This window comes from Populus nigra, chromosome 1, assembly GCF_951802175.1.
Source record: "Populus nigra chromosome 1, ddPopNigr1.1, whole genome shotgun sequence".
Taxonomy (NCBI): Eukaryota; Viridiplantae; Streptophyta; class Magnoliopsida; order Malpighiales; family Salicaceae; genus Populus; species Populus nigra.
Window position 1 is genome coordinate 947,601 of NC_084852.1, and position 23,108 is coordinate 970,708.

A 23,108-nucleotide genomic window follows, 5' to 3' on the forward strand; every position below is an offset into this window, starting at 1 on the left:
TGTTGGTAAGCTCTTTATTTTTTTTTTCTTCCATAAAAATTACATATTGATCTTCTTTATTTTTGATATTTATGTTTTGATCTTTTTTTTTATTTTTTTATTTTTGTCCTTGAGGACCTTGACTCTTTAATGAGAGTTTTATTTCCTTTCAATCTAGTCTTTTTTATTGCAATTTCTGATATATTTTTTTAATTTGGTTTATATTCTTTTAATTTTTGATTTTTTTTACTTGACTTTTTTATAGAAGTTGATTTTTACAATTTCACTCTTCAATCTAAGTTTATTTTATGCTATTATTTTTAATTTAGTCCTTAATTTTTTTTTGTTGCAGTTATTTTTCTTTTCAATTTAACCCTCCCAATAAAACTTTTTGTCATTTTTTCTTATATTTTTTTTTGTACTTTGTCCTTTTGAATAAGTATAATTCCCTTTTGATTTAGTCCTTCAATTTCAATTTTTCATGTATTTTATTTTTTTATTTGGTCCTTATTCTTTAGATTTCTTATTTTTCCCCTAAACCCTTTTATAAAAGTTTTATTAATTTTTAATCTAACCCTTTAATCCAATTTTAAACTGTGTTATTATTTTCAATTTCTTTCTCATTTTTTTTTTGAGTTATTTTTTTTTTCAATTATACCCTCCAATCCAAAATTAAATTGCTTTCTATTTTATTTTTATAATCTTATTCTTTTAATTACTATTTTTTTTATTTTAAATCTTTTTATGTAGTTAATTTTTTTTCCAGTTATGTTTCTGTGTTTGTTCATCCAATCCAATTTCTTTTTATCAAATTTCAAGCTCTCCTTGTTTTTTCTCAAGGTATCGTGATATTTTTTATAAAAAAAATTTGATTAATATCATTGTTTTTATTTTACCTTCCATTTAAAATAAAACCAAATTATTAATCTCAGACGATGTTATAACTCAAATTATTAATTTCTCTTATTTTTTTAAACACATTTACATCATCTAAGCATTGTTTTTTATAAAAAGAAAATATAGACCCGTGCCAATGCCTTCTACCATCCATGACCTACCGTAGGATAAAATAAAACATCTACCAAAGTAAGCTTACAGTATTTGGTTACTGTTTTGAAATAAAAATAATGAAAATAGTGAATATAAAAATAATATATCTTTTTTATTTTTTTATCTTGAAAGAACAGAAATTTAATTCAAAACAATACAGAAACAAATTTATTTCATGTTTTCTTCTCTTAAACAAATTGACTTAATTAATGGATTTTTGCCAGTCAATCTAAGTCTAATGAGATGTTCTTCAAAATATAAATATAATAATATTAGGTGAAACCAACCGATTGTAGCATGTTAAACTAACACCTTAGTCTTCTAGAATTGAGCTTGAAGCTTCTCAACTACGGACACATCCACCTGGAAAGCTTTTCAAGTTGAATTCGGGCTTTAATGCGTTTCCGTGAGTGAGAGGATACATAGTTTAAGATCATCTATGAACACACTATGGTTGAACCTGATGGTTTGGCTAATTCTGAAGAGAAGATTAATTAATCCGTCAGGTTATAATGTTTTCTGCTGGGAATTCTTCTTGTTCTACGGTTAACAGTTTGAGGGAATCTAGTGGTCTGAGGTGTTACGACAACGAGTCAAGTCTTGCCTCTCTTACACGCTTGGCATTTTAAAAATTCTATCAATGACGAAGCAGTATTTGTGTGGTTACAGTGACCAAACATCAGTATCTGATCAAATTTTAACTGTTGAAAAACTTATGGAAATGCATGATAGTACAAGCATGTTGCAAGTAAATGATACAAATCGTTGAATACGAAAACAAAAGAAGACTAGACAAACATATGGTAAGAAAGGAGAAAATCCTCTTCAATTCAGCATCCTTGACCGCCTAGAATTGAGCTTGAAGTTTCTCAACTACGGACTTGTCCACCTGGAAAGCCTTGGCTAGAATATCATTTGGAATGCTTGGAGTAGATCCAAATAGGGTATTTGCAACGAGAAGAACACCGGGGTTTTGGCTGCTCAAGGAAGAGATCGAGAAAGCACTTCCGAGGCCAACATTTCTCTGGAAGTGAACAAGTCCAATTGGAAACACAAACACATCACCCTTTTCCAGGACCTTCGTGACGAGCCTGTTATCAGGGTTAGAAGTCACGAAGCCAACAAGGAGTCTGCCTTCTAAGACGGTGAGAATCTCAGTAGCACGAGGGTGTGAGTGAGGAGGGATCAGGCCCCATGGTGCATAGTCAATGCGGGCCATCGAGATCCCAAGGGTGTTGAGTCCAGGTATTTGTCCTAAGAAGACCGGTGTGACTGCTGAGCCAAGGGCATTTGATGTGTTTCCTGGAATATGGAGGCCGCTGAAGGAGAAGTGGTTGGCTTGCACCATCTTTGAGTCCAAGCAAGCTAGGCCATTAACTCTTGCTGCATACCAAGAAAAACGTAAGAGACATTGCATAGCATTTTGATGTTTTTGGAATAGCAGAGGCAGAAACATACTGTAACCAAATTTTATGCAATTAAAGTTACTGCAGTATGATCCTGTGTATATCGGTACAATCCTGACCTGAGCTAGTAGGATCGGCAACGCAGAAATCTTGCAATGGACTAGGCTCAAAGGAAGTGACCACGGCACAAGCAATGGCTAAAAAACTCACAATAACCAAATTGTGGCTAGCCATTTTGATCCTCTGTGTTATTACCAGCAAGAAACTGATAAACTATCAACGTGGTGATGGAAACTTAATTGTTACAAGAACCCTTATATATAGTGAACGTAGAATTATGTATAAGAATCAGTCTTCCAAGGAATTAGCTGCCGTCCAGAGTCTATAAATGTTGAAAGAATCTGTCATCTTCAGTTCAAGCCAATACCGCGAGACTCTTTCATGTCCTGAGGCTGTTGTCGGAGTACTCCTAATAGCCTCATATATTATGTGACTTTTGGGTATTATTACTAATTTAATTTTTTGACTTGATCAATCTACTAAGTTGGCTTAACACTTCAGTATATCCATGCTTTTATAAAAACAAATATGAAAATTAATGATGGATTAATGGTTTTGTATCCCTATTTTGGACATGAGCTGTTGTCTGAGAGAGAATCTGATATTGGTTTGACAAATCTTGTCATAGTTTTCTCTGTTGGATTGGCAGCCAGCTTTTGCTTCCTCTTCTAGCTTGGTAGGAAAATATCAGCAAAGCAAATATTTATGCTTAAATACACAATATCTTTGACCTGGTAATCTGCAAATATAACTGTGCAAAAATGGAGAGAGAATTTGGCAGATTATTCAACTGACTTTACATGAGGCATGCCCCTTTAACAGACTTCACTTGAGGTATGCCCCCAAGCAGCCTCACTAACTACGGAAGAGTAATTCAATAGTGTGGAAAAAAAATGTTATGGAACTGTCAAAGCCAAGTCTTCATCCAAGGAAGCAGGGAAAGGGCTTGAGTCTCCTGAGCATGTTAGACTTTTTGGAACTATATTTGGCCGCTCATGATCGGGAATAACCCAAATTGCATGGAAAAGAAGAGATTCACCTTTACATAAAATTAAAGGCCTTTACCCAAATTGCATGTAGTCAAAACAAATTGTTGGTTTTTTTTTTTTTTACATGTAAAACAGTTTAGTTTTAATCACAGCAAGATTTATAGGAGATTGAAAGGTATGTGTAATCAACTTCATACTTCCGCTTGCGAATAGATGTTATTCTTCATAACACAAATGTGATAATTCTAGACAATTTTCAGTAGAGCTAAAACTTTAGGATTGAAACTTTGAGAAGATGTCTTGAATATACCACTTTGCAATGTACTTATGAGATTCCTGGGTCATATGGAGTCCATCCCAAGAGATATACTTTTGAGGATCTGAACATGACTGAACACCCTGAGTTCCACACTTCTTTCTGTGATCAAAATTATATTTACCTCCGGTGCCGCAACAAGCCACCAGCACAGATTCGAACCCTACGTAATGAAAATTCGAGTAAATATTTCATTATTACATTTATTTCTCAATGAGGATAGATGTCTTTGTATACTTACCAAGTTTCTGGTGATTATCCAAAACTGATTGCATGGCAGTATAATAATCACCAATCAATATGTGAACATCAGGGTGTTCCTTTCTCAGTCTTGAAATGGCTTCTCGGAGAAGATCATTGTGATTCTTAATGAAGTCGTTGTAATCTTTCAGACAACCGAATTGATCGCGAGCATCGGAAGAATTCGAGCGCATTGCAAGCAAACTCGGTGCGCAACCTACGTGCAAGTATCCAGTGACAAGCACTTGAGTCGCCCCATAACCGATGATTTTCTGTATAGTATATCAACAATGTAGTAAAAAAGATCAATACAAGAATCAAAAGTATGATCAGAAGAGAATAAATATGATTAAACAGACTTATTCTACCATGATGATGCAGCAGGTTAATTAACTTACTCTTACACCTTCTTCATTAGCTTTTATAACTTGAGACACAAGATCCATCTTCTTTAGCTCCTCAATAGTTTTGCCTCTAAGCATCGCAATGAGATAGTCATTAGCTCCCATTGCTTCAATACTGAATAGAGATGATTTGAGTTTCTCTTTGCAATCTACTGGATATGAAAAAAAATCATATGGACTAATCTTTTCAGTTTATCACTCATCGAAAAACGAAGTGAAAAGCACTTTAGAAAAATATAAGTAAAGAGAAGAAAAGGCTATGTGAATAATTACCTTTACTGTTGTTACACAATGATTTTGCATAATTGCCCCACCATTGAAGTTGGATATCTAGAGAAATGTTCATAAATGGCTGGAGATTGAATTTCTTCAAATCTTCACGTGGTAGGGCAGTAGCACCAGCAACTGCAAAATTCACCCCACCATGTCCATGTGTGTCCTTTACATCCTTGTTTAAGTAAGGATTAAGAAGGGGAAGACAAGCTGCTTTTGCTGCAAATTAAAGTTCAAAGAACAACCAGCTTAGAGACAAACACTCCTCTAGTTCTCCTTGCTATAAAGAAAAAAAAAGGACATGGACGGGTGATTTTAATTCCTTACCAAAGTAGTCAATTACAAGGAATCCATCAGAGTATCTACCCTTAGCATCCTTAATGCTTCTTCCATAAGGAGCATTGAATTCTGATGCATTAGGAGTTAGATGCATGGCGTTTCCCGTGTCTGACATTGAAGTTCCAAAATTGTATATCGCATCAAACCCACAATTCTTATGCTTTGTTGCATCACAGGAGCTCGAATGGGATAAAACAAGAACCAAGAGAGAGCATGTCACTATAAGAACACGGGAGAAAACCATTGTAGCGGTACCCATAATGGCTTGGCTTGAATGAACTAAATGGGATTTTTGGTTTTATCAGAATATATATATATATATATATATATAGGCAGGATTTCAAGCTGTTCAGGTACAACTGTATAATGAAGTAATCAAGCAAAACATTAAAATTTTGTTAATAATTTACTTTTCATCTTTTCTTGTAGCAATAATTTTCTAGTACTCTACAAAAATTCAGATGCTATTAATGATAGATACAGTCTTACAAGCAGATGTAAAATCTAGAACTAATTTGAAATTTAGATCAATCTAAATTGAAAAAAATTAAAAAAAAAAAGAAAGAAAATCAATTCACCCAGTAAAAAACTCGGATTGATGAGTTAAAACCCAACTCTTAACAAATTTCCTTAAAAAAAATTATCAAAACAATATATTTTAATCTTTTTATGGTTATCTAAACCTTGTTCTTGGTCGTGTTTGATAGATGTCAGCCACAGTTGGCATTTCATTTGAAACCATATTCTGTGGTATTTATTAAGTGTAATTAGCTATCTATAAAATAACTGTTCCAATAAATTATTTTGCTAATATAGAGGTCCAACTTCATTAATGAAGGAGTACGGTCAAAACACTGTTTATATAAAATTTAATTTTTTATTTAAAATTATTTTTTTAATATTTTTAAGTTATTTTGATTTGTTGATGTCAAAATTAAATTATAAAAAATAAAAAATTATTATTTTAAAATATTTCTACATAAAAAAATATTTTAAAACATAATATTTATCACACTTTCATCTAAACTTTAATTCAATGAGAGCTCTCATTTTATAGAAATGTTTTTATAAAAAATCAAAATTTATTAAGCAACTGTTATAAGAAAATTCGTTATGATTGCCCCTTAATTGCATGAAGTCACAAAACTTTATGTGCACTTTTAATTTTCCCTTTAATTGCATGAAGTTACGAAACTTCATATAACCTTTCAATTACATACAGTTACAAAACTATATATATATATATAAACCTTTCCAAATTATATTCGTTATAATTGCCAAATAATTTTATTTTTTTACATAAAAATAATATTCAAGTGTCACAACACACATTTTAAAAAATAATAAAAATCCACGGGTCATCCATAAATACACTGGTTTTATTTTAATTAAGAGATTATAAAAGTAGACAAATACAACAGATTGACCGAATGTTTTTCTTTTTTAAGTGACAACGATAGTTTAAAAAAATATATTTTTTCAAAAAAAAATAAATAATATAACTCAATTATCAGATAATTAAAAACAAAAGAATAAAAAGAAAACCTAAAAAAATTGTCATTGTTAACACGAGTTAGAATCACAAACCTATAACCCTGGTAATTAGAGCCGAGCCAACTTAAGTTAAGATGTCAAACCTAAGACCTGAGTCATGAGATAAGAATAACTCAATAAGAGAAAAAATGAAAACAATCACAAAGCCTATAAAAACAGTCAATGTCAATCCATGTTAACTTTTAAAACCCGTGACCTAAGTTATTAGACCAGAAGTATCATCCATGAAAAAATCGTGAAGCCCAATCCTCAACAAATCAAATATTAAATGTCAAAAAAAATTACACAAAAGGGTCTAATAAAAAAAAGCAACAATTAAAATAATAATGGTGAAAATCTAAATAAAAAATAAATTAAAGGGCAACTACAAATTTTTTATTGGAGGGTTAAATTGAAAAGAAAAATAACTTTAACAAAAAAAAATCAAAAGAATTAGGATCAAATTGAGAAAAATAATACACCATAAATTTAGATTGAAGAATGGGATTGAAAACCAATAAAATATTTATAAAAAAGCAAAGAAAAAAATTAAAAATTAAAAAATTAAGAATCAAATCAGAAAAAAATAATATATGTCAAATTAAAATTGATGAATAAAGTTGAAATATTAACAATAAAAATAATTAAATTAAAATTTTTACTGGATAAAAAAAAAATCCACCGTCTTCAACCATATATATTGTATAAAAGAAAAGGAATGCAGTGATAGCATACAATAAAAGAAGTATTTTTTTTTTTTTGAAATACCGGTAAAAACTTCATTTCATTGTCCTAATGAACAGTGCGAATGGATCTGTATATCTACATTGTTTGTTTTTTAAAGAACAATTAGCTTTTGTTAATAACACGGGGTATATGTTCTACAGGAAAAGGGGATGGAAATTCAACCTCATAATTGGAAGGGGATGGACCTGATCGTTTGGTGACTTGATTTTCAATTTTCCAGCTGCACCCATGTTCTCAAAGGGGCCCCTTGGATTTTGCACCATCCAATTCCTCTGATCCTCCACAAGATTTTGCCCTTTGATTTTCAATTATTTTTTATTTAGACTTGTGTTTTTTTCTGCCGTTGTCCGATCTTTAGAGTGTATTTGGTATTATGGTAGTTATTATAGTTGTAATTTTAAAAAAAATTATTTTTATAAAAAGTACTTTTAGTTGAGATTAGTTTGAAAAAATAGGTGTTTGGTTAAAACTGTGGTTGAAATTGAGGTTGAAAAAAAAGTAGTTTAATGTGTTTAGTTAAGAATACTTTGAAATTGAGGTTATAAAATAATTTAAAAAGAAATATATATATTAATATTGATATTTTTAAATTTAAATATTGTAGAATTAATTACTCCTATTACATCATGAAATAAAAAATGGTTTATATAAAATATTTTTTAATTATTCCATTAAACTATTTATAATTTCATTACGTACAAAATTCATCCGATAAGAACTACAGTTTTCATAATTTTTTGAGCATAGATAAAATATTATCAGGTATAAAATTGATATTACAGTGCAAGTGAATTCAATTCACTCTATACTAATTTTTTGAGGAAAAAAATATTATTCACATCACAGTACGAGTGAATTTAATTCACTCTAAACTAATTTTTTTAAAAAAATCAGTTAAAAAATTTAACACACTAAAAAAAAGTATTATTTTTTAAGTGAACAGTGCAATTCTCTTGCACTGTTCACGTTAACAGTGATCAATATACATTATTCATGTTAATTGCACTGTTCGGTGAATAGTGCATGCACAGTAAGCATGAAGCAGCATTTTACTCCTTTTTCTTTTTCTACATATCAAACGCAAAAATATATAAATTTCATATACAGTAAATTGTGTATTTTTTTTATCAAACAACTACAAATTATATTTTAATTAAAATACAATTATAATCGTGTAGCCAAACAGGCTCTCAATGCTCGTTTGAGAACGTGGATTAGATCACGCATGCACTCAAGTTCTTAAAACGGCCCTTCACAAATTTGTCAACTTCTTGCTCCGTTGCCATTGATTGCCTCTTATGTTTCTATGCTTTTTATTCATGTCTAGGTCCAAAATTTGCCATAACCCTATCCCTCATGCCTCATCCACCCTCTTGTTTTCCCATAATAATTATAGCACTCCTAGACAATATTTTTTAAGAAAATTTATAAGATTGAATTTATTCCATGCATGAAATGCTCATCAATTAATGAGTTTTTTTGGGGTGTAAGTTTCCTAAAAATAAATGCTCATCATCTACCATGTGACTCTCAAAACGATGCATGTTATTTTTCATGAAATAATAATGAGGAAGTTTACGATAATTTCTGTAGTAACACTGTATTATTGTCTATATATAGAATATATGGAGACAACGGAACTCGCATAATCCTGAATTTTTATAAAACGAGTTCCCTTGTCTCTGTATATTCTATATATAGACAATAATACAGTGTTACTACAGAAATTATCCTGAATTTTTTAACACTGTATTATTGTTTATATATAGAATATACGGAGACAAGGGAACTCGTTTTATAAAAATTCAGGATTATGCGAAGAACCATGGTAAAAAAAAAAAAAGTGAAAATCCTAAGACTTTAATATTACTGTTAGAATAATTTTATAAAAAATCAAAATTTATTAAGCAACAGTTGATTATAAGAGAATTCGTTTTAATTGCCCTTTAATTGCATGTTATTTCAAAACTTTATATGCCCTTTTAGTTTCCCTTTAATTGCATGAAGTTACAAAACTTCATAAAAAAACTTTATGTTCTACTAGCTGCAAAATTTTCCTCCCCTAATTGACTAATTAAAGCCATAAAAATCCATCCTGTCCCTGCTGATTCAAGGTAAAGATTGCTGGAATGAAGCTGTTCAGTTTCCTTTCGTTTCTTTCCATGGCGGCTTTCTGCTATTGTAACTGTGATTGAAAGTCGATAAAAATAAATTGTCGTTGAAGGGATGATCATAAGTGGAAGGTATCATTCAATTCCCCTGCAAATCGAGCCACAGCACGATGCCGTGCAAGCTTTGGAGGCTAGCAAATTCATCATGGGGAATGGCGAAGAAGCTGGAGAAAAATATTGGAAAGTGTCATGGGGGATTTTTGGAATTGTTAGGTTGGTTGCCATTAATGTGCAACAACCATTGACAATTGCAGCAGCCACCATTGTCAAAGAAGATGGCTGCAATGGTGGGTTGTTGGTGGCAGCCAACAACCAATGGCTAATGTCAAAGTTTGGTAAGTTTGGCAGCCACCATTGATGACAAAAGAGCAAGATGAGCTGCCATAGATGCCTATAAATAGAGGCATACATTAGAGAGCAAAATGAGAGAGTGAGAGTTGTAAGAAATGTAGAGAAGAAGAGAGAAAGTGAGGGGCTGCAATGGCAGCAACCTTGCTGCCATTGCAGCAGCTGCAAATGCAGCAAGAGAGTTGATGAGTTGAGTAGAGTGGATGTAATCCTCTTCCTCTACATGTATTTATTGTATCCTTTCTCTATCTCTAATAAAATGAACCTCTCCCGTGGATGTAGGCGGTTTTGCCAAACCACGTAAAATATTGTGTCAGTGTGCTTAAGCCTCCGATGAGCAAATATCAGAACATCACCGGTCGAATTCCCAACAATTGGTATCAGAGCACATGGTTTAAAGTGGTGTTTGATTTTTGCTCAAAAATGAAAGTTGTCAAAATTGTATTTTGACCATACCACTGTGTAGAGGAGGCCGAGACGAAGCCACTGGTGAAAACGGCATCAAAATCGGACGTCGGAAAACGGCCGCACGGGGCGGCAAAGAGACTGCCCAGTCAGCGTGCCACGTCAGCGCCAGTCAACAGACACGTCAGCGCCAGTCAACAGACACGTCAGCGAAAGTCAGCAGACACTTCAGCGACGGTCAACAGGCACATCATCGACCAGTCAGCAGACACGTCAGCAAAGTGGGACCCACCCGCCACATCATCAGTCGCGAGCCGAGCCGAATTGGAGCCGAGCCGAGCCGCGAGCCGAGGGACAGGATTCAGTGTAGCTGATCCTATGTGCAACCGGATCTGAGATTGAATCTGAGCCGTTGATCAGTCCAGAATTGTTTTTGATCAAATCTTAGCCGTCTGAAGTGCGATTTGGACGATTTCAGACTTGTTTCCAGCTAATTTGATCGTTCCGGATGCAATGGTACGGTCCGATCATTGAGATTTGAGACCGAAAGTGGTGGTGGTGAATTATTAAAGAGAGATTGCCCGATCAGGAGGCATCTGAAGGTCATCATGGTGGTCGTTGAAGAGAAGAAGAAGAAGGTGCACATGTTTACCCAATTACATGTGCTAAAACTGCTAAGTGGGGAGAATTTTAATTGCCTTGAGGGAAGGCAAAATTGGGACACTCTAGACACCTGATCATGTGGATAATTTGAGGTGAAGAGTGGAAATTGACTAAGACCAATCTTGACGAATCTAAGAACTGGTAGTCTCGCCAGATGTTGAGAAATCATGTATTAAACCAGTATATTCCAGATCACTTGTAAAGGAAAGCCGCAACAAAGCTAGCAAATGGTTGTATATACGGAAAGACAGTACGATGGATAGATATGGCCTGAGAAGTTCTGTCTAGGAGATTGGGTTTTAAGCGGGACCAGTGTGACCCCTCCAATCTTTCCTGGGAACTTGCTTAGTGGAAGGATTATCCATACGGTACTATTTTCGTATATATAGCAGTTTGTAATGAAACGGTTGAAGACTAGCAAGATAACGGCACAAGAGATCAGTTGGGTTCCGAAGGTTCAAGGATCTGATGAAGTGGTGATTTCTCCAAAGAAGTTAGATTCGGTGACTGTGATTTCTCGAGAGGAGAATTGATGAAGACCCTGATAATGGAAGAGAAATAGAAAGGGGATAAAGATTGGCACCCTATTTTGACTTGGACAGGTGTTGTGATAGGATGAGCTGCTGTCAAACATAAGCAAGGAATAGGGAGAAATCTGGAGAACATAAATTGCACGAGGGCACGCAGAGATTGTGCACGAGTACCCGTAGGATCCAACGAGGTACTATTTTTGAGACAACAGGTGCAAGGAGAAGAAGTGTTCCCAGATGAAGCTCAGAGCAAAGACTGTTAAAGTTTGTACAACAGGAAGTCTCTTATGCTCTTGATGAAGACAACAGGCGAAGACCTTTCCAATGCATGCAAGGATGGAAAGAGAGTTGTTGCAGAGGCACCTAATTGAGGGGGTGCAAACGCCTGTGATAAAAGGCGACCGCCTATGACGAAAGGCGAAGACACCAAAGAGAGTTGGTGTAGGTGGAGCTGTCAAGCAGAAAGGCATAGAAGCTCCAAACATAGAAATCGAGGTAGAGGATTGCGAGGAGTATACCGCAAGTTTCTCTTTCTATGTGATTAGTGGCAGCTATCTCTCCCATAGTGCACATGGTGGTAGAGAATTCTGGAGCCACTTTGAAGCATCTCAGCTGAAGGAGGATGCGACCACCTATGAAAGGTGAAGACACCTTAGATGGAAGGTGTGTGAGGGCCGTGATAGAAGCCCCAGTTTAGACCGCCGCATGACGACGAGCGGAGACACCTAAGGAGAAGGTGTGTGGGCCACGATGTAGGCCCAGTTCAGAACAACCCCAGAGCCAATGTGATGGCTAGATATGAGTGGACAGGTTTATAGCCAATGAAGTGGCTATGATGAGTATGGAGACAAATGCAGGATTGACTTTCATGGATATTGCCCCCATGCTAAAGATCAATGAGCTAGAAGACATTTGCCTTGGATAATAAGTGTGTGACTTGTGGAGCATTAAGACGCGGCTGCTATGAAGAAGCAGAAGGGCATGCGCAGGTTCCGAGCACGAGTTGACTCTTGTCAAGGTGGTGAGCTCGGTAATGGCATTGTAATACTCAGAGTATGAAGACATATATGGATCAACCTTTAATGGGCTGCCCCCATAGGTAAAGGTGGAGAGCTACCTGGACTCTTACGACTAAGAGCGAGAGACTCACGGAGAAGTAAGGCGTGGTTCCTAGGGTGGAACAGAGGGCAGGCGCAACTCCTGGATGAGTAGACTCTTGGAAGAGTGGTGAGCTCGTGATCATATTGAGATACTCAGATAATGACTGTCGCACTTGGAAAAAGAAATTTCCGTTTGAGGGGGTGTTGTAAGCCTTGATGTAAGGCTTGATGAATCATTCCGGACCGAGCATGGTTGATACGCTCGAAGGGGAATGTTGTGTTCCAGAGACAAGCGTTAACACTCTTCAGATGTGAAGTGGCAGACCATCTGGTTGTAGTGATCCTTTTGTGTGAGAAAAGGTGTGCTTTGGTAACTCTGATGATTGAAAGGTTTGGCGAGTACCTGTAAACTCGGCCACAGACGCTCTCAGAATGGTAAGCTTGGAAGAGCTGCAAGATGCAAGCCTGTGCTGAAGAAGCAAGAAGACAGTTGCCCCACATGAATGGCAAAGGGGGTGATTGTTAGGTTGGTTGCCATTAATGTGCAACAACCATTGACAATTGCAGCAGCCACCATTGTCAAAGAAGATGGCTGCAATGGTGGGTTGTTGGTGGCAGCCAACAACCAATGGCTAATGTCAAAGTTTGGTAAGTTTGGCAGCCACCATTGATGACAAAAGAGCAAGATGAGCTGCCATAGATGCCTATAAATAGAGGCATACATTAGAGAGCAAAATGAGAGAGTGAGAGTTGTAAGAAATGTAGAGAAGAAGAGAGAAAGTGAGGGGCTGCAATGGCAGCAACCTTGCTGCCATTGCAGCAGCTGCAAATGCAGCAAGAGAGTTGATGAGTTGAGTAGAGTGGATGTAATCCTCTTCCTCTACATGTATTTATTGTATCCTTTCTCTATCTCTAATAAAATGAACCTCTCCCGTGGATGTAGGCGGTTTTGCCAAACCACGTAAAATATTGTGTCAGTGTGCTTAAGCCTCCGATGAGCAAATATCAGAACATCACCGGTCGAATTCCCAACATGAATCACCCACCGGCGGCATTATACATAGAATCAACATTTTCGGTTCGGTTTGGTTTTTATCAAAAACAAAAATAATTAAACTAAAAAAATTTTAAAAAAAATTAATTGGTTTTTTTTTACTATTTTATTTTTTTAATTATTTTTTTTTAAAAAAATTTAGTTTTCTCGGTTTTATTTTTATTTTTTTATTCATCTCTAATTAGAAATTAGAAATATTTATTAGCAACTGGAACGTGAGAGTATTTCGAAAGGGCCACCAAGTAGTCTGCTCATCCCTTGATAGGTTAGATCGGTTGGGCCCATACATGAAATAGTCTTAGGTCCAAGATGAAAAAAAGAATAAAAGAATAAAAGAGATCAAGGTTGGTTGTATAAATATGAAGATTATTCCAAGCATGGAGGCCTAACACCCTGGATTTGAGAACCTTGAGCAGAGCACTCCAAACTTGAACTTTATATATATATATATATATATATATATATATATATATATATATATATATATATATATATATATATATATATATATTACAAAAAGGATTTTGGAAAATAATGTTCAAAGTCTCGCAAACGCATTTTAAAAATACTAAAAATTCACGAGTCAAAGATAAATACATTTGTTTTATTTTAATTAAGAGATTATAAAAATAGACAGAAAACAGATTGACCAAATGTTTTTTTTTAAATGATCATGATAATTTTAAAAAAATTAATTTCTTAAAAGAGGATAAACGATTAGCTCAATTCTCAAACTATTAAAAATGAAAGAATAAAATAGAAAAAAAAATCTAAAGAAGCTTGACCTGGTCAATGGGAGTTAGAATGACAAACTTATAACCCCAATAAGTAGGGCCGAGACAACTCGAGTTAAGCCATCAAAACTGAGGCCTAAGTCATGAGATTATGATAACTCGACAGGAAAAAAAATAAAAACAATCACGAAGCCTATTAAAAAAAATCAATGTCAACCCGCATTAATTTTTAAAACCTGTGACTTAGGTCATTAGACTAGAAGCATTATGTATGAAAAAAAAATGTAAAGCTCAATTCCCAACAAATCAAACATTGAATGACGAAATCAGAAAAAAAATCAATTACACAAAATGGTCTAAATAAAAAAATAGCAATTAAAATAATAATGGTGAAAATTAAAATAAAAAATAAATTAGAGAGCAACTACAATTTTTTTATTGGAGGGTTAAATTGAAAAGAAAAATAATTTAAATAAAAAGAAAAAAAGAAAAAGAATTAGCACCAAATTGAGAAAAATAATACACCAAAAATTTAGATTGAAGAATGAAATTGAAAACCAATGAAATATTTACAAAAAAACCAAGAAAAAAATCAGAAATCTAAAGAATAGGACAAAATAATATATATATATATATATATATATATGTCAAATTAAAATTGATAGATGAAAATGAAAACAAATAAAATTTTTATAAAAGGACCAAGAAAAAAAAATCAGGAATAAAAAAATAAAAATTAGAGTTAAAATATCAACTATAAACATGGTCAACCTATAATTTTCAAGGGATAAGAGAATATATATATATATTGGTCAACACAAGATAGAATGAGAAACTTGTAATTTCAGTAATTAAAAAAAAATAGCTCAGGTTAAGTTGTTAAACCTGAAACTTAGGTCATGAAATCAGGATAATCCGATAGGAAAAAAAATAAAAACAGCTGTAAAACCCATAAAAAAATCAATGTTAACCCGCGTGAATTTTTAAACTCATGACCTGAGTCATTAGACCAGAGGTACTATATATGAAAAAACCGTGAAACTCAATCTCCAACAAATCAAACAGTAAAATTAAAAAAAAAATCAATTACATAAAAGAGTCTAAAATTAAAAAAATATATAGAAATTAAAATAATAATGGTGAAAATTAAAATAAAAAATAAATTAGAGGGCAACTATAAATTTAGAAAAGAAAAATAACTTTAATAAAAAGAAAAAAATCAAAAGAATTAAGATCAAATTGAGAAAAATAATACAGCATAAATTTATAATACATGTCAAATTATAATTTATGGATAAAATTAAAAATAAATAAATTTTTTTATAAAGAAAAAAAATCAAAAATCAAAATAATAAAAGCTGAAAATGAAATATTATCAAGAAAGATATCATAATTGAGGGTTTGGGCATAATTTTATGGATGGGAATTGAACCATGTCCAAGACTCGAGCCCATACGTGATGCAATCCACGTTCTCAAACGAGCATTAAAGATCGGACAATGGTGAGAAAAAAAAAAGTCTAAATAAAAAAAAATTGAAAAATCAAAGAGCAAAATCTTGTGGAGGAGAGGAATTGGATGGTGCAAATTCCAAGGGCCCCTTTGAGAACATGGGCGGGCGCGCCTGGAAAATTGAAAATCAAGTCACCAAACGATGCCCAAGTTGTCAACTTCTTGCTCCCTTGTCATTGATTGCCTCTTATGTTTCTATGCTTTTTATTCACCTAATAATAACAATAATAATACTCCTAGACAATATTATTAAAGAAAATTATTAAGATTGAATTTACAAGATTAATTTATTCCATGCATGGAGTGCTCATCAATTAATGGGTTTTTTTGGGGTGTAAGTTTCCTAAAAATAAAGTTTAGCATTAGTAAGAAAGAAAATAAAGCTTCATGAAAAAAAAACTTTTTCTACCATGGGACTCTCAATGATGTATGTTGTTTTTTAAGATATGAAAAATAAGAAGTTTATGAATAATTTCTTTGGTAACGCTGTATTATTGTCTACATATAGAATATACGGGCACACGAAAATAAAAAAGATATTTTCATGTATATAAATTCATTCTAAAACTGCTTTAAAAATATATTTATTTTTTTATATTTATGTTTCTTCTAATACAATCACTAACTGAAAACGAATAAAACTCTTATTTATAGAGTTTAACAACCTATTTCTATATAAAAAAAAAAGACAAATCTTGGATTTGGATTTTTTAAACAAAAAGAAGATATCTTTAAAGTGAGAAAATATTAAATTCAACATGAAATCAACATAAAGTCCTAGCAAGAACATTATTCTTAGGTGATTCTAATTGTTGATGTGCCACCATAAACAAATCATTCTTTTCATGGACTATATGATAAAAAAATAATCTAATTTTAAAATGTAAGTATACATGCTAACCCCCTGTCTTTCCATGTGAGATTGCTTATTTTATTGCCAAACAGATCTTACAATAAAAAGTTCTTCAGCATCATCTGATTGCTATGGGCTCTGACTGGCAGTCAATACATGGTATGATTGTCATCAACAAAATGCAAATACCTTTGTTGACAATAATATTAAGTAATTTGTTTGATTATTAAAGAGATTTTATTTTATTTTATTTTCTTAGATCATATTTGTTTTTATATTTTAAAAGTTTTTTAAAAAAAAATTAATTTTTTTTTATTTTTTTGTTTCAAATTAATATTTTTTTTGTATTTTTAGATAATTTTGATATGTTAATATTAAAAATAATTTTTTAAAAATAAAAAAAATATTATTTTAATACATTTTCAAATAAAAAATACTTTAAAAAATAACTAGAATCAAACATTTAAATATGATATTAATGTTTTAAGATTGGATTTTGAAGTTACGTTTATTAAATTCTCCTAAATAGACCCTCCTGAATTTTGAAATACTCATATTATTTTATTTAATTTAATATTTTTATTTTTAATTAAAGCTACAACAATGCTAACCACATTACCGCGTAACAATCACTTCTTCAAATTCAAACCTTATCATCGACAAAGTAACATTAACAACAGTAGAGATCCAACCAAGTTTCTGTAATAATAGCATTAAACACCTGGAACTTGCCAGGCTAGCACCTAGAAAAAAGGCCTTTGAATATATTTCTATTCTTACAAATAAAGTTCCAGGCTGGAAACCTTTAAATTCCAACTTGATTTTGATTCTTTTATGTGGCATAAAAGAATCAAAATCGAGTTGGAATCTACCAATTTGATTTTGATTCTTTTATGCCCATAATAAAATCAACGGTCCACGTTTCTCCAATCTCTGCTATACTTGTTACTATATTTACTTCTTTTTCACTGCCACCCTTTCTTCCACTCATTTTTTTTTGGCAACACACAAAGACATAAGCTAAAACACCACAGCTTTGGTCTGGTTGTGGTGGTTTTTGTTTTTTGAAAGAGAAAAAGGTGAGAAACCAATAAAGGCTAAGGTTTTTTGAGTCTAGATCCGACCCGCATTACCTTTTTTCTTTCTAAAGTTTCTGTCTTTTTTGTTTTTTCTTTCACTTGCTTATTTTTGGATCTGGGTTTTTGTGTTTGAAAGTTTTGTGTTTGGATTTTCTCTGTAGGAAATTTATGGGGGTTTTATGGAATTTATGGTTGAAGTTAGGTTTGGATGATAAGTGCATTTTGGGTTTGTTTTGTTTTTGTTTTCTGTTTGGTTCCTGAGAAAATCTTGTGGTTGTTTTGTATTTTGAGAATTGAATGAAAGATGGGGTTTTGAATGAATTGTGTGGTTGGTTTGATGTCTTGAAATTGGATTTCTGTGCCGCTTTTTTTGGTTTGTTGATTATGGTGAGATTTTCTTCTTGTTTCCTGAGAAAATGTGGGGGAAAAGGTAGAAATTTTGTATATTGTAATGAAAATTAATAGTTTACTTAAATTGAGATGTTGAAGATTTTGTCTCCACGGTCCAATCTACTTGTATATTTATGTGTGTAATAGAAAATCTTTCGAGATATTAAAAAATATAATTACAATCTTGAATAATAAGGCTCATTTTTTAGGAGGAATGTGAGTTTGAATGTTTGTTATCAGGGTGAGCATTTCTGGCGTTTTTCTCTACAAGTCTTGAATATATGATAAAGCTATAATTGCTTTGAAGTTTCGTATCTAAGAGATTACGGTGTGAATGTGAAGTTGAAATTCGATGAATGGTGGGCCCCTGAGGCTATATTTGATTGTAGAAACTTTGAAGCCCTTTCTTTTCTTCTTTAGCTTTTCTTTTCACATTTTGCTTATAGGTTTTGTAATTTTCTTTTTTGTTCTTGTCATAATTTCAGCAGATATATATCTATTCCAGTGAGCTTTATTGACTATTATGAGGAATTGGATCTAGAAATACAATTATGTCAAATTGGATGTTTTTTTTACCGGAGACTATTTGCTTATATTAAAAAATGTATGATTCCTCGTTGCATTTCCTGTACTCATGTAATTTTTTCTATTGAATCTATTCCTTTTATTTTTCCTATAGCTACACAACGAAGTCTCAAGATGGTAGCACAGGAATTCACTGTTGATCTAGACAAGCCCCTTGTCTTCCAGGTACAGTTGCACCGTCACTTCTTTTATAACTTAATCATATATGGAAGTTGCATTTGCGAAGCCAAATATGTTCTACTGAACTTTGCATTTTTAAGTTATTTTCCCCCTTCTTGAGCCATTTCTATCTTATTGGGTTCAAAATAAGAATCATCCATCTTACTTATTTTAGCAATTTAGTTCTCTCTTTTTTTGTCCCCTTCTGTTTGCTCAATTAAACTGCTTGCTTTAAACTTCCCATTTTGGCTTCAGCATGATTTCAGAAGCTTCTTAATCTTGTTTCTTCCTGCTTCATCTTTCAGTTTTATTCGCATGATTTATACTGAGTAACATTTTTTTCCTTCGTTTGATGCACTTTTCACACTGTCATTGTTAATTCTGTAGTGATTAGAAGTTCTTGAGATTTATTGCAGGTTGGCCATCTTGGAGAAACTTATGAGGAATGGGTGCACCAGCCTATTGTAAGCAGGGAAGGCCCTAGGTTTTTTGAGAATGATTTTATGGAGGTATTGCTGCGTTGTTTCCAATCTGTAACATGATCACAATTCATCCTTGCATGTATATACATGTTAGAATTTTCATATCCGGCATTTTAATTAAGGTTCATAGAATGCATTTGTTGAGAATACATGACTGCATCTTTGACACTTGACACTTCTATTTTTGAACAGTCCTTGACACGCACTGTTTGGTGGGCGATTCCTTCAATTTGGCTGCCTGTTGTATGCTATTGCGTCATAAAGTCTGCAAGGATGGGGCATGCGCTTCCTGAGATAGCCTTAATGGTGGTTGGTGGTGTTTTTGTTTGGACATTGCTCGAATACACTTTGCATCGCTTCCTTTTCCACATAAAAACAAAAAGCTATTGGTTAGTCCTCTCTCTACTCGCATCCATGCACTGAATCTTTTATTTTCTATACAGTTAAGCTCTGGTAGACTAGTCTTCTGATGATGTGAACTTGCTTTAGGGGGAACACAGCACATTATCTTCTTCATGGTTGTCATCATAAGCACCCAATGGATGGTCTCCGCCTTGTTTTTCCTCCAGCAGCAACAGCTATTCTCTTGGTGCCTGTATGTGTATTTTGCCTTGCCTTTACTGTGTCATATAGTTGATAAAAAGTCGTGTTTGAATGCTGAGCACTTTAGTTTTTCAAACTGTGAACGTTCTTCAGGATATTTCCATGAATTTCATCAGGAGGATTCTGTTCTTGCTCACTTGTTGCATTAAGCATGGGTTTTAGATTAACTGGCTATCAGTCATCATGTGTGCACGCTTTTTTCACTGACTTTCTTATGGTTACATGGGGGGTTCTTAGATGGGAAATGGCCCCCTCCTGCAAGTTTAGAATGTTGAGTTATGAATAAGAAAAATGATGAGCATAGGCCACCTTGTGAAAGTAGAGTATTACTTTATGCTGACATATGGCTGAGATGAGCATAATGTTGGTTCCAAGCGTAATCATAATTGAACTTTTTGTAGCAGATGTCATGGTTTCAAGTCCTGTTATAATTATACCAAAAGAATGACAGATGATTCATTTAGAAAAGTTTTTGCTGGGCAGTTATCATTTGTTATGTCCTGGCATGAACGTATTCGAGCCTCAATATTGAAATGAGTAATTTCAGAGCTTTGTTAATCTGTTTGTACTGTTTTTGTGCATAATAGCTGCTCTGTATACATAATCACACTGGTTTTTACTGTAAATTTTTCCTTGCCAGTTCTGGAATATGGTCTCGTTGTTTGCCACTCCTTCAATTACTCCTGCTCTTTTCGGAGGTGGTTTACTGGGCTATGTGATGTATGACTGCACTCACTACTACCTGCACCATGGTCAGCCTGCAAATGATGTACCAAAAAATCTCAAGGTAAGAGCAGCGTAGCCACCTATTTACTCTTTGATTACCAATCATATAATCTTGTAGAATGGTTAGGGTAATCTATTGGCGGTTCTACATGGTTACGCTCAGCCCCATAAATAACTACTGCCTTTTAGTTCATAGAAGATTTGTAACCGGATACAGTTTAACTTCATCAGTGATGACAAAAAAAATTGTCAATGAGATTAAAGCTAGCATACATTGAGGATTTAAAGTTTTTGCTATGTTTCTTTCCTTTTCTTTTTTGTCCCTTTTCAATTTCTAACAAAGGGTGCTGATGAAAACCAGTGCTCCAAGAGCTTTACTGATGCTCTTCTGAATTGTGTTCTACAGAAATATCACATGAACCATCACTTCCGGGTCCAAGACAAGGGATTCGGAATCACTTCGGCGTTGTGGGACAGAGTTTTTGGAACACTTCCTCCATCAAAAATGGCAAAGAAAATGTAGATAATTTAATTGAAAGCCTAGCATTACATCTGGCAAGGGTCAACGTGGAGGGTCTGAAATTCATTTTTCTTTGTTCTTAAGTTTCGTTCATCGGCCATCCATTGATTTAAATCATGTTAATCCAAGTGTTGTCTACCAGGGTTTTAGACTTGACATGGACGTCATCAATTTTTGTCGTGCCCATTGCCCCCCGGGAAGTTCTGTATAAATTAAGCTTGCTTTTTTATTAATTTGTTTTTGAGAAAATCTCCTTGCCTATATTGCTTTTAGTTAATTCCTTGAACTCTTTGTGTTTAAGTGTGTTTGGTATTGTGGTAGCTGTTGTGGTTATGGTTTAAAAAAAATTGTTTTATAAAAAGTACTTTTAGTTGAAGTTGATTTGATATTTATGTATGTTTGGTTAAAACTGTGGTTGAAATTGAGGTTGAACAAAAAGTAATTTAATGTGTTTGGTTAATAAAGTTTTTGAAATTGAGGTTATAAAATAATTTTAAAAAATATATATTAATATTGATGGTTTTTAATTTAAATATTATAGATTTAATTATTGTTATTATATCATGAAATAAATAATATTTTATATAAAATATTTTTTATTGTTCCATTAAACTATCTAGAATTTCATTACGTATGAAATACATCTAACAAGGACTACAGTTTTTTTGGTTTTTTAAATGCGCAACAATATTAAATAAAATATAATTAAAAACAAAATTGGGATTGCGATCAAAGTCTTTAAATATTACGTCATTAAGTTATCTCTATTTAATTTATATAGTGATATTGAATAATTTAAATACTGATTTTTTAAATAAAACTCAATTAAAAATAAAAAAATAAAAATTTTTAATTATTTATATAAACAGTGAATTAATTTATTATACACTGTTCACTTTGCGTGTGTAGAGTGAATTGTCCCTAAACAACATAACTTTCCTTTTATTACTCGCTCTCTTTCCTCTTCTCCTTTTGGGTTTGCCCAAATCGAACTCATCACCACCAGCAACAATCCCTGCATTCCCTGAACAATCCAACCTTGCTGGTTGCCAATTAGACCTTCCCAGTGAGCTCTTTTATGGCATTAATTCAACTTGTGACAGTGACTCCTCTGCAACTGAGCACCTCCACAGAACTCGTTGTTGTCCTGTTCTTGCAGCTTGGCTTTACTCTGCTCTAGTATCACGTTGTTTTAGGAAGCAGAAGCATGTCTCTCTCTCTAGTTTCTCCTGTACTGCGAAGTCTGCATCTCCTTGTTTCTAAAAAACCCCGACTTAATTATCGTTCATAGTTAGAAGCATAGCAGCAATTAGGAAAGAGCTTTTCTTTATTAGTCTGGCTTCTAAAGCAAAAACCCAGTACAATAACGCAAAGGCAAGCTTTGTTCCCTTAGTTCATGCTGCTTCCGGCTCATACTACAGCCATACTACTTCTAATTCTTTCCTTTATCATTAGTTAAGCTAATAATAACTGCAGGTGTATTTTTTTTCTTCTGTTATAATTCTCTCTCCACCTCCTAGCTGTTCACGTGAACAGTTGAGCAGCTGAATTAATCCACTCAGAAGCATGTAAATTCTGCTTTTGTTAAACCGTGGCCGCACCCGCAATTTAAGTGGGTCCCACCAAAACCAAACTCGATTTTTAACTTAACCAAACGTTAATATTTGTGGCTAAGCGTGAACCTCAGCTACAACCTCAATGCCAAACACCTTCTTAAAAGAGAGTATGGCTTTGTTTTCCTGTATTTGTCATTGCTCTTTCAATTTCGGATCAAATATGATCCGACTTCGATGTAATTTAATGGATATGGTATTTAATATTTATGATATTCTTAAAACTTAAACAAAATTAAATATAAA

The 23,108-nt window shown here is 33.3% G+C and overlaps 3 protein-coding genes across 3 annotated transcripts; 1 reads left to right on the top strand and 2 right to left on the bottom strand.

The window, feature by feature from the left end:
* Positions 1-1,785: 1,785 nt before the first annotated feature.
* On the bottom strand, positions 1,786-2,695 carry LOC133668651 (putative germin-like protein 2-3). Its single transcript, XM_062088604.1, has 2 exons — positions 2,555-2,695; positions 1,786-2,412 (listed from the first exon to the last, which is right to left on the bottom strand). Exons 1-2 carry the CDS (start codon positions 2,667-2,669, stop codon positions 1,877-1,879), a joined length of 651 nt encoding a protein of 216 aa, XP_061944588.1. The 5' UTR covers positions 2,670-2,695; the 3' UTR covers positions 1,786-1,876.
* A 986-nt stretch (positions 2,696-3,681) lies between these two features.
* Positions 3,682-5,300, bottom strand: LOC133670481 (acetylajmalan esterase-like). The gene is made up of 5 exons (XM_062090986.1): positions 5,045-5,300; positions 4,718-4,936; positions 4,439-4,596; positions 4,042-4,312; positions 3,682-3,963 (listed from the first exon to the last, which is right to left on the bottom strand). Exons 1-5 carry the CDS (start codon positions 5,298-5,300, stop codon positions 3,758-3,760), a joined length of 1,110 nt encoding a protein of 369 aa, XP_061946970.1. The 3' UTR covers positions 3,682-3,757.
* A 12,237-nt stretch (positions 5,301-17,537) lies between these two features.
* Positions 17,538-21,498, top strand: LOC133668633 (dihydroceramide fatty acyl 2-hydroxylase FAH1-like). Its single transcript, XM_062088587.1, has 7 exons — positions 17,538-17,784; positions 18,854-18,924; positions 19,335-19,427; positions 19,593-19,789; positions 19,890-19,995; positions 20,644-20,790; positions 21,136-21,498. Exons 2-7 carry the CDS (start codon positions 18,874-18,876, stop codon positions 21,250-21,252), a joined length of 711 nt encoding a protein of 236 aa, XP_061944571.1. The 5' UTR covers positions 17,538-17,784; positions 18,854-18,873; the 3' UTR covers positions 21,253-21,498.
* The last annotated feature ends 1,610 nt before the right edge of the window (positions 21,499-23,108 follow it).

Excerpts from the sequence above, each read along its gene's own strand:
- LOC133668651 (XM_062088604.1), bottom strand. The coding sequence starts at position 2,669 with ATGGCTAGCCACAATTTGGTTATTGTGAGTTTTTTAGCCATTGCTTGT. Across the intron at positions 2,413-2,554 it reads TGCCGATCCTACTAGCTCAG|CAAGAGTTAATGGCCTAGCT; the intron begins GTCAGGATTGTA and ends CTTGGTATGCAG.
- LOC133670481 (XM_062090986.1), bottom strand. The coding sequence starts at position 5,300 with ATGGTTTTCTCCCGTGTTCTTATAGTGACATGCTCTCTCTTGGTTCTT. Across the intron at positions 4,937-5,044 it reads CCTTGTAATTGACTACTTTG|CAAAAGCAGCTTGTCTTCCC; the intron begins GTAAGGAATTAA and ends TTTAATTTGCAG. Across the intron at positions 3,964-4,041 it reads GGATAATCACCAGAAACTTG|GGTTCGAATCTGTGCTGGTG; the intron begins GTAAGTATACAA and ends TTCATTACGTAG.
- LOC133668633 (XM_062088587.1), top strand. The coding sequence starts at position 18,874 with ATGGTAGCACAGGAATTCACTGTTGATCTAGACAAGCCCCTTGTCTTC. Across the intron at positions 19,790-19,889 it reads ATAAAAACAAAAAGCTATTG|GGGGAACACAGCACATTATC; the intron begins GTTAGTCCTCTC and ends AACTTGCTTTAG. Across the intron at positions 19,996-20,643 it reads CAGCTATTCTCTTGGTGCCT|TTCTGGAATATGGTCTCGTT; the intron begins GTATGTGTATTT and ends TTTCCTTGCCAG.